Source organism: Neodiprion lecontei, chromosome 3 (assembly GCF_021901455.1).
Source record: "Neodiprion lecontei isolate iyNeoLeco1 chromosome 3, iyNeoLeco1.1, whole genome shotgun sequence".
NCBI classification, from domain to species: Eukaryota; Metazoa; Arthropoda; class Insecta; order Hymenoptera; family Diprionidae; genus Neodiprion; species Neodiprion lecontei.
In genome coordinates, this window is record NC_060262.1 from 16,433,800 (window position 1) to 16,445,779 (window position 11,980).

At 33.2% G+C, this 11,980-nt stretch overlaps 1 protein-coding gene across 4 annotated transcripts; it reads right to left on the bottom strand.

Moving 5' to 3' along the window:
- Positions 1-3,614: 3,614 nt before the first annotated feature.
- Positions 3,615-11,817, bottom strand: LOC107224152 (WD repeat-containing protein 13). Of its 4 annotated transcripts, none has more exons than XM_015664094.2 (4): positions 11,715-11,817; positions 9,021-9,826; positions 7,139-7,434; positions 3,615-4,277 (listed from the first exon to the last, which is right to left on the bottom strand). In XM_015664094.2, the coding sequence occupies exons 1-4, from the start codon at positions 11,794-11,796 to the stop codon at positions 4,028-4,030; spliced, it is 1,434 nt and encodes a 477-aa protein (XP_015519580.1). In that variant the 5' UTR covers positions 11,797-11,817; the 3' UTR covers positions 3,615-4,027. The 4 variants fall into 4 exon arrangements, with proteins under 4 accessions (XP_015519580.1, XP_015519582.1, XP_046590939.1 ...); XM_015664096.2 differs by lacking the exon at positions 11,715-11,817 and adding an exon at positions 11,303-11,698; XM_046734983.1 differs by lacking the exon at positions 11,715-11,817 and adding an exon at positions 11,009-11,270.
- Positions 11,818-11,980: the final 163 nt, after the last annotated feature.

Consider the following 11,980-nt stretch of genomic DNA (forward strand, 5'->3'; position numbering starts at 1 on the left):
CAAGGATAAAGGACGCCTTGATGAAGGCTTCCTTGAGTCTCAAAGGCGTCCTCGTTTCAAAGTCACAACTTGGCTCTCCTTTCCAGAAGGAAGACGTATTTAGGGATATGTGATTGCTCATGGTGGTAAAACTGGTGATCAAAGCGCCACTAGGCTATAAATCACGGTCGTATACACAGGTCTGGGCACTCCGGCTATAAAACCGTGCTCGAAAATGAAGCCGATGTTGTGAATTTTCGCCGCTAGTGCCAGTGAGGAAGAGGCCTACTTAGTACGCATGCGCGGCAACTGTTTCTTTATTTACAATCCGTTTACCTCTTTCGACAGTTTACTTAGTTCAATATCTACGCCAGTATTTTATTATTTATTCGGTATAAATTTATCGTTATGTGTTGCGAAATATTTATTAAAAAAAAAATAAAAATGGGTAAAAATGAACTCGCTTATAACTTTCGCTCTTCCACTTGGTTCTTCGGCTTGCGATTCGATTTTACGGGTTGAATTCAATTTACTATTGATGCACTTAAAGTAACCTTTCTGTTAATATGAGTCTTAATTACGATCTGAATCAGAACAAATAACCCATCAAAACATTATACAAATCTGCAAGCCTAGCACGCAAGCGTACGGAGAAAAAGACGGCTGCCCTGTATTCCTCTCTTTGTTGCAGACCAGCCTCGGAGATTGTAGCGCTCCGGTCTTTGGTGCACAAATTGAGAAACACAGGCTTCAAGACTGTCACGCTGCGTTATATAGGAAGGGGCAGTGCCCAGACCCAACCCCCTGACACTCACCACTGCTCGTATACTAAAAAATTGTACGCATCTTGTCCCCGTTCTTTAGTTCCTCTACGTGGCGCTAGTAGTAGACTTCTGACACGCTCGCTGCCCTCGCTGACCGCGCGCAAGCTCGTCAGGTAACTACGAGCGCTAGTAGGGTGGAAATTGGCGGCAGAATCGAGGGACATTTTGCGAACCACTTTTAGCACCGTGTGTCAGGGGGCTGCCCAGACCTGTCTATAAGACCGTGATTTAAATCTAACTTAAAGCGCTTGGCTCTCATTGTCAAGTTGCGTCGGTGATGAGAGTGTATAACTTCAAAGAGATTAACGTGTAGACTGGCTATGATATGCGTCATACGGGTCATAAGTGCATAGACACTAAGCGCAAGCGCAAGCGTTGGCTACATGAAACGAAACAGCCAATCGCAGTGCCGAAGGTTCCCTCAAGGAAGCTTGAGACCTGCCTTGAAAGAAGGAGGCCAATAAGGCTCCTTGTTCTGTCGAGGAAGGTCCATGGAACGTGAAATGAAGAACAAGGAATCCTTGTTCCTCAAGGAAGGACTATGAATACGGGTGTATACACCCTAACTGCAAATGATGGCATGCCTAATTTATGTCAGGCGACAATTGACGATGTTCTGATAAATTGTAAGTTTTTATTTCCGTGTGACTTGTATATGGAAGAAGTCATTGCATACTGCCTACATTACTACACAGTTATGCGAATGCGTCAATTGACCATAATATAAAGTTGTGAGATGGTGAAGTGTAGTAAGCTAAAGAAGAAGCAGGCCTGTACTCTATATAATGGGAAATCATCCACTCAGATACGCTACCTGACGGATCAAATATAAACTACTCTATGCAGGTCAAGCTTAAACTGCTGATACCAAATATAATATGTGAGAAATGTAGTTTAAAAGTGTTAAACTTTTTTTTAAATATTAAGTAATCAATTATTATCTATAAGCTTAGTTATTACTTAAAAACATCTTAAATTTCAATATTTGATCAAAAAATTTAATCATGGAGTTTCCACCACGAGAAAATAAAAATAAAACTTTCTGCTGCGTGTATGGGTGTAATAGCAAGTCTAGTAAGAACAATACAGTTCGATTTTACACTTTTCCTTCGGCAAATTCTAGTTTTGTAGTAATTAAAAATAAATTTGGTGAAGATGAAGTAATTGATCGTCGATTAGCTTGGATAAAAGCATTGAAAATTGGGAATGAGGTTACACAGTCAAAAAAAGTGTTCATTACATTTCACCAAAAATGACTTCATACCAACATGTAAGTAATTACCTATAGAATTTCATTTCATAATTATTTGTTTATCATCAATATGAAATGAAATTTTTTGTAGTGTAATATTTGTCAGAAAAAATAAAAAACAATAAACATTAAATTTTATTTTTCATTGCAGCCAGTGTTGCGATATTGCACCCACAATTTCATGCGGTGGATCTTTTAAACGAGAAGTTTGGAGACAGAATGCAATTATTTTATACTCATTATCACAACTAGTATCTGATTGCTGTAGGCCACATTTCATTAGATGTCCCGCATCAAGTATATCTTCACCACCAATAAAATTTTTATGACTAGGCTGAGTATTTGAAAACTCACAAATTTCTTGTATTGAAATTTTCATATTTTATTAAATTTTTTTTGAAAATTCGAGTTTATGAGTTTAATAACTGTAAATAAATACACGCTTTCACATAAGAACACGAAAGCTGATTTAAAAATGCGTTTTAGAATAGTTACTGCTTCTGCCGCAAGGAGAAGCCACGCCCCCGGCAGATTTTCCAAAAACAAAACGTATCAGAATTTTTAAATATATTTCAATGTAATAATAATAATAATTTGCTTATGCTGAGTAATTACTGTATAAGTATCCCACGCATTTATTATTATGCATCCTTTGCATGGTTTATCAGGAGTGATTACCGTTCTTTAACGAGAAAGTTTACCAGTGAAATTTTAGTTCAACCATTCTATAAAAGTGTTTTACCATACTTGTGGTCAATTTGAAGAGTTGCCGTATTTTTCAATATATTTTCAAGTAATGTCGTAGTAATGTACTGCCGTGGTAATCCTTACCACAAGAAATAAGGGCAGCATACGTGTTCGTCAATAATTTCACTGACACAATTTTTCATGAAGATTTTAAGTACTATCGATTTTAAGGGGACCTTACGGTCTAGCGGGTGAGAATTCGACTGCTTTTCAAAAGTTTTTTTTTTTTAATGAAAGAAATGAACAATGTCATTTAAATTTTGTAGGTATGTTTTATTACTTATAAATTTGACAAAATTGGAAATTAAAAAAAAAAAATTTTTTTATTTTAAAAATGTATGTACATGTAGTCAATCTACTGATGTTAAAATGATTTTCAAAAGTACAAACATAAACAAAACATTTCACCACAAACCCGGTTAATTTACAGCTCAGGTGAATCGCATCTAGCTGCTTAATCTAGATTACAGTTAAAATATTAGCCACTCCATTAATTCATAAGCCTATTTATAACATACTTTGACACTGATACATCTGTTCTATGTAAATACCACACCTATTCACTTGAAAATGAATAAATTGATAACTGATATGAAATCAATAGTCCCATAGAAATTATTCGGAAAGTAAAAAAAAAAGGGATAAACATATTGTTACTTGGATCAGTTTGATGTAACACAGATAAATTTTAGGCAGAAATATAATTTTGTTTCAAGTATGTAAAACTACGTAAGGAATTCGTCGGGCTAAGTTGGAGAGGGTGTTTTCAATTTTTGTAAATTAACGTTCCTTATATTAGATCATACTGTTAATTATATTTGAAATTACTGATGTAAAGTTTTATTACATATATACAGGATTACAGAACAAAGTTATAGGGCATTTTTCAGTGATTTAAAAAAAAATACAAATTGTTCAATGAACCTTGGATCCTAAAAGCTGTGCTTATAAATTGGAATACCTCAGAAACTTGTTCTATTCCCACATGGAATGTGTCTGAATCGGCCCCACTGCAATATTAGTTATTTTGCTAGTCAATTTCTTTCTGTATATGAATATTCTTCAAGTACAGGAAAAATATGCCGTCAAAAAAATAGTTTTCAGACAATTCTTTTGGAAGTGTACAAATGAATGTTACGCAACAATGCAAATATTTATCTTGAATATTGACAATCTGTTCATGATAATCCGAAGCAATGATTACTACATGCCTAAACTAGAATAACTACTGATGATGATGTTGATGGTTGCGCCACACAATTATAAGACCTTGGTGATCGGCAGTTGCTAATAGGGATTCATCGTAATTGAAAGAAAGAGCTAGTGTGGGTGCAGCATGACCTTGGAGACGATTCACTCGAGCTCCTCTGCCTTCCCTTGAAGAATCTATCAGATGGATAGCCCCGTCCTCCGACCCAGTAGCTATTAAGCATGCCCCCATTTGTGGACAGAATGTTGATCGGACCAGGTATTGCCTGTGAACAACATTGTCATCATTTATCTACTGATTTGTTAATTTCTCAACATTTTGTGTTAAAAAAAATCAGATGATAATTTCGACAAGATATCTAAAAAAATCCAGAAATGAAAAGATTAGTAACCAAAGTGGTGGCCAAATAACGAGTGTAACGAGATTATTCAAGTTATTCGCTTAGTATTAAGAATTTACAATTACATGTAACCTTCATAATTTTAAATCGGTGAATTTTAACCGATACCAAATAGATAAACTATGTGTGCAAGGCAAATCCTCTACTACATCAACAACAAATTTAGATCACATCTTTGGTGATCGAGTTCATCTAAAGATTTATAATTCTCAGTGGCCCAATATCATACTGATACATTACAACTAATTGTATAACGAATTATTGATTGGTGCCCTACAATATACTCATGATACATGTCATGCTAACCAGACCAACATTTCATACTCAACTGTTTTAATTTACTAGCCAACTTTTCGTTATATTCCTTGAGAAACATATAATAGCTAATCGGTATTCTTCAGAATTTTATCTTGTTACAAAAGATAGTGTGTCTAGGTTGGCGATTGGAAATTGGTGAAAGTATAAGGGGTTGGTGATATTTGGTTATAGCTGGACAAGCATATAAAATCTGTCCCCAGTGATTTTGAAAACTCCATATGGCTGATCGATTTGTAATTAAAAAAAAAAAATTTCTGAAAATTTCAACTTTTAAACCCAGAGTTATGACTTAATTAAAAACAAAACGTATTTTCACCATTTATTTTATTTTAACTATTCTACTGAATATTTTTTGACAAAAATTCTGTTGGTAAGAATTATCGATAACAGATGTTGAAAAGTAATTATTTTCTAAGTTTTTAACCATCCCTTTTGTTAAAAAAAAAAAATGAAAAAATTTTTGTCATTATATATTCCTTTCGGGTGTCAATCACGAATTTTTCACAAAAAACTCTTTTCTTACTCTTTCTTACATGGTAAAATTTTCGTGACTGCCCTCCCGAAAATATTTCTCTGAGAAAGTCTGCAAAATTTTCCTGAAAAACTCTACACACATTTTCAGAGATTTACAGAGAGATTCATAGAAATGGAGAGAAATTAAGAGAATTTGTCTGCATTTCTCTGCAAACATTTCTCATAGTATTTTTCGTAGCAAAGTACAAATTTCTACGATAAATTATAAAAATCTATAATTCTCTATGAAAAATAATTACAATTTTGGATCCAAACCATCCGTTAGATGTCGCATCACTCTCACAAAAAAAAACCTATTGCAGACAACTTAAGTACCGAGTAAAATTTCGGTCTATATCCGAAGACTGAACTTTTCATCTTCTGAGTACGATGTAGAGGGATTTACAGAACCTGTCGTAAACATTGAACTCATTTTGTCTTAATTAGGTGAGTCTTATGAAAAAAAAATTAGCTAAAGATACAATCATCTGCGAAAATGACCACAGGATTACAGAAAAGTAAAAAAAAAACCATGATAAATTACGCAAAAGTACGATATTCCATGGAAAGTTCTACGACAAAATTACTAACATAATTTATACAAAATTACGATAATCTACGAGAAATACTACGACAAAACTATGAAAGTGTTCCAAATGATGTAGAAAATCGTAGAAAATTTTCGTAGTGTGAGGTTCAAGAAAAATATGTGGAGTCTATCAAAGAAGCTCAGTCAATAGTAGAGATATTCAAAAATAATTTTCTAAAAAACTCTGCCGAATTTCTCTGCAAAATTTCGCACGTGTCCCATAAGTTTTAAATTGCAGAGAAATTTCGCAGAGTTTTTCAGAGAAATATTTTTGCCAGCGTGACACCCGAAATAAGCATATTTAAATATAACGAAAAAAAACTTTTTTTTTTTTTTCAACAAAAGTATTAAAAACCTACAAAATAATTACTTTTCAACGACTCTTATCGATAATTCTTATTAAAAATATTTTTGTTAAAAAATATTGAGTAGAATAGTTACAACAAAATAAATACTGAAGAAAACGATTTTTAAATTAACGATAAGTCGTAACTCTTTTGGTTTAAAAGCTGAAATTTTCAGAAATTTTTCTTTTCCTAAATTAGAAATCGATCAGCCATTTGGATTTTTAAAAATCACTGTGGGCGGATTTTACATGGTTACCCCTTTCATGAGACTTCATGGGGATTGTATAATGTTCTGAAATAGTAAAACAATACTCTTAATAATCGGAGTAATAATGCAACAATTTAATATAATTTTAATGCCAGCACTTGCCGGAAATTATTTAAGGCACACCTGTAACTTTCTACGACTTTAGCAATATCTATCGCGGGAATTGGATCAGGAGACCTATAGAAATTCCTAACTGGTGACATTTTAATACATGAGTAATTTCATAGACATGTTTAAAAATTACTTTGCTGTTTGTGGTGTCAGGGTGAACTAAAAATATAGTACTAAATGGAAATAGGGTCCTCGAAAAGTTTTCCATGCTATTCATCCATAAAAGGTGCTGTAGGAGAACTGCACCCGAATTTGCTTTGCGATTTCGTAGAATTTTTACCATTTCTTTATTTCTTCCTCAAATAAAAATGAATTGTAGTGTTTTTGTTCAGAATTGCGTATACAATGGGGCTATTAATTAAGCCTTTTTCGCGTTTGAGATATGTGGACTCTTATATTTGGAGATTCGAGATATGGTATATATGTCAGCGTCGAATTCGACCATAGCAGATCTTAAAAAATAAAGAAAACTGAGATCAACAGAAAACGTGTTTTAACTTTCGAAAATTCAAAATCCCGACTAGTGAAAAAATATAATACTTTTAGGAAAGAAGGGATTGAAAATATATTTACAGATTACCTGTGTCTGACAGGGTACTTTCTCACAAGCGATAGTGTCCCGTGATGATCAATTATTCGATAAAGGCAAAGACTGTTACAGGCACTATTCAATAAAAGAGTAGGCCAAGGAGATTCTTTGGACAGCCAGGATCGCCAAGAAAGACTTGTTATTCCTCCACCAATTCCATCAATCCGTCGAAGCTTCGTTAAACGACCTGAGCCCACCTCGAGCTGACAAGATATTACACTTCCCCTATCGTTTCCTGCCCACACCAAGGATCCTCCGCCGCTTTCTTCACATGCTAATGATAGAATCTGAAAATTCACAACGATAACTAACAAGTTCGAGCTGGATTTTCTACAACGCCATGTTCTTCAAAAAAATTCATTCAGTTCCCTATGAAATTGTAGAAGTTTAAACGTCTCGTGTGAATGAAACATTTTGAAGAATATTTCGTAATCGACGATTTTTGTTTTATAGGCCTTTTAATCTGTTATTTTCCATTTTAGTAATTTTTTTGTAAATCGAATTATTATTTAATATTCACTTTTCCTCGTGATTTTCAAAAGTTTGATGAATGCCATTGCATTTCGATTAGATGCATATTTTTGTAGAAATCGCTTTTTGAAAATCTATAGAAGAACTGGCTGTGGGCTCAAAAGAATATAATATAATAAGTGTTGTAGTGTTCAGAAGTTAGATGGATCTCCACTGTCCACGGAAAAATTTTAATTTTGCTAAAAACATAACTGGTATTCTTTACAATATTTCTCAGAGTTGTATACCAAAATATAAAAAGCATTGATACAATACGAAATGAAAACAATTAGAGAAAGTTTGAAGAAAACAGTTCAATCAATAAATATTTACATCATTGATCAGATTGTCAATTTAACTTAAATAAGTCTTTGACATCAAAATTTAAATGAAAGGATTATCGACTATTTTAAGATAAAAAAAATTGAACCTATTTGAATATTGGTACTACATTGAATCGAAGGAATTAAAGCATGAGAAATGTTGCGTTTGATTTACTTTCATCTATGCTGCCATTCCAAAGATGTTGTGGATAAAGTAATGATTTTACTTTTGTCGAGAATCTTCAAATTTAGAAAATTTTCAAAAAATACTCAGCGACCAACAAAATGCAGTCATTTTAAAAATTGAAACTGTAAAAGTATTTCAATATCGATGTAAAAAGAAAAACAAAATTCAATATTACCTAGAAAATTTGTTGTTGGTAAATATTCTTAAAAACTATAAAATATCACTCTCTCTTCAAATGTTAACGACTATCATAAATATGTTTTACAAAGACTGACTATTTAAACTAAGGGCTCAAAAAAGCACAGCGAATAGCTTACCTTACAATTAGTAACAACAAAGTCAAAGCTGATTTCATGGTTTCACAAAATTTACTCTGTACCAGATTTAAAAGAAACTGTCATCATATCAAATGCGACAAAAATTCGTAGTTTCAAAATCAAATGAAAAATGTTTGTCCTCCAGGAGAAAAATTCAAAAAAGTACTTGAAAACTATATGAAAAATTTGAAATCAAAGTCAACGAAAATGAAAATGTAAAATGAAATGAAAAAAAGGTAAGAATGAAATTTAGGTACATCTCTAAAATTTTCAAATCCTTTTAAAACACATCAAATAATGTGGATAACTAAACAATTTAGAAAGTACTTAAACTTGAGTGATGAATAGCTTTGTTTACAACGAGGATATGATACACATATCAAATATCAAATTTTAAACCAACCAAGGGATTTCTTCTATGAACCCATCATAAGATTCGTAAATTGCTGAGATGGTTCGTATCAAATTGTTATAGTGTAAATATTGCCAATAGCTTAAAGCTTTATGAATTAATACAATACAATTAACATTGAAACCTTTCCGCCAATTTTTGCAGTGCCTTCCCGAGGATAAATTCCAGTAGATACATTTAGAACTTGTAGTAATCCATGCGAATTGCCAGTAATAACCAAGTTGTTGTTGGCTGGGAGGAAAGCGCAACACAAGATAGCGGCACAAAGCTGATCCTTCACAACCCGTAAACAAGTTGCCTTCAAGGGATCAGATTCAAATGTCCCTGGATCCAACGATGTGTATTGAACACTCCATAGTCTAATAGAAGCATCGAGTGAGCATGAGACTACCAAATCATTGCTGACACTCCAATCAATAGCTGTAACTCCTTTCTGATGACCTTTTAGCAATGCAACAACTTTGGGTGGAGTTCCAGTGACACCAGTTACTTCGCAGATTGAAATAATGCCATCTAAAGAAGCACAGCACAACTTTGATCGATCATTGTTAGCAAATTTCAACATTGACACAGCAGCAGAATGTTGATCAAATATGTGATGGACACCAACAAAGGCATAATTTTCAGCAATTGATCTTCTCGCCTGAAAGGCAGTTTGTTTTCTACCCATCTCATTCATTAATGGTGACTGAAAGCCTGAGTTACTTGCATTCATTTTAAACTCCTGCTCAGACAATCGTGAAATACTACAACTGCGAATGCTTGTTGAACGACTTCGACTGCTTGCACTTGTACAGCTCTGTTCTGCAATATTTCCATACCTGCGTTGCAATAATTGAGACCGGATTTTCAGGTAGTTCATGTGGATTTCAGATTCCTTTGGAAAATTCTCTCTGAGCAATTGACAGCGGCGTCGTATATACAAGGTTCCTATAAAGAAAAATGCAATTATAGTAATATCAGGTCAATGCAGCTTGAAAATTCGACTTTCATTTTAAATATAAGAACAGAAACAGGTGGCTGCGAATAGATAGATTGCCTTAAAATGTAACCAGTGAGTTACTCCAGAGCTGGTAAGAGATATGGTCACAATCTTGGAATCACGAATTTTCTCAACATTTATAGGAATAAGTACTAAACTTGAGTCAGTTAGGCAAAACAACTGTCAGCTATTGTCGAAAATTAAGTTGTCAAGTTAATTTTGACACTCTTCTTTGTTTCTTGTATTATTGAAAAAAATTCCATATTTCCAACTATTAACAATGGTTCATTAGTTTGTGATTAAGAATAGTATTAGAAGCTACAACAAAAAAAATAATACCCAAAAATCACTATAAATATACAGTGAATTCACAATGATGCATAATCTATGAATTGTCAAGTAACCTGCCTGCAGACAACCACCATCGTCTTAGCAAATTGAGTATTGAATAAATTCAAGTATTTTTTTTATGTTGAAAACATTCGTTTTTTTTTTTTTTTTTTTTTCTTGCCTTAATAGTTAAGATGAGGAATATATCCCAGGTTTTAAAACAAAAAACACATATGTTTAAAAATTTCTTTAAGTTCTAGTTTTTGTTGTAGCAAATGATTACAATTTTATCTTTCATAATTAAGTAACATTTTCATTATAGATGGATAGATTTTCAAAGAGAATATAAACTTATATGCTGGGCATGTATATAATCTAATGACTAACAATAAGCCAGAAATATTCATATTCGGAAATGTAGGTGCTTTGATACACTTGCCCATTCCACTTGCTTAGGTCACTCTGTTACCAGCATTTGGAATTAATACTTTCTTCCTTTGTCCCTGGTCAATAGTATTATTAATGCGGTTGATACTCAATTGAAGAAGCTCCTAGGTTTTGATTTGAAACGCTTAGTGAAGATATTTGCGATTTGGCATAAGCTCGTTTATAGTAAAAAATTATACAACTCTGGAAAAAGTATTCTCTGAAAAACTCTGAAATCATATGATTTACTCAAAAAATTTCCATTTGGCGAATTTTGGAAGAATTATAGAAAATATTTTGCATGCGAAAAAAATAAGGTTTATAACCAGAAGTTAGAACTTTTTGGAAAAATGAGTTTTTGAAATTACTCTAACCTTTTATGCTAATTTTACAACCTCTGAGTTGCCTCGAAAAACGCTAAAATTTGTGAGGGAAATCTTCATTTCTGGAATTATTTTTGTCAGTATTTGATCGGTCAGTGACTTTTCTTAAAACTAATTTGCAAAAATTCCGGTTTAGAAAATTTTTCATATTATTCAAGATGATTTTTGAGTAAATGTACGTATTTTTCAGCAAATAAAAAAAAATTTCTGCTAAAATAATAAGAGAATATGAAAATATTCCTAATTTAGTATTCCAAAGATAGTGTAGCTATGTGGCGTTATTACTTCTCATCTTATTCCGACATATTAATTTCTTCCTTATCGGTAGTTCAGGACAAGATAGTCAAATAATGACAAATTTAACCATGCGGCAAAATGCCGAGGTTCCTCTTAGCCTCATCTAGACGTAAAACTTCAACGCATTTTGAGGACGCGTATTAGTATTTTATTGGCACTCAGCACCAGACTCCAACTATAATTGGATAAATACTCTCATTCAAAATACGCGAGTAGACCAGGCATAAGTAGAATGAAAAAATCGACTGGTCAACGTATCGATACAATAATCGAAATTGAACTGACAACTCCCAAATGGCATCTGTCAAAGTTATCCGTTATGCTTCGAGAATATTATCCCAACAAATTTCTACCGAACGTACTTATGTTTAACCGATGCAAGAATGTTTAGACTACGTACTGAGATTAGGTTGATCTAAGGCTCGGTAGGAATTGTATTTCGCGTCAAGCGCAAACACTTGCTGACGCCACATGGCGCCCATTTTGTCAGTTGTATCCTTAAGTGTTTATCAGTCACCTACGGCCGTCAAAATCACAACTAATCGCTTGAATAAATGGATTTACTTTAAGTTGAGATTAGACGTGATATCAACTTTGAATTATACCTAACCGATGGCTGGAAGAATTTTTTTACTGCTGCGTTACTATTCTTTTCAGAAATAATTA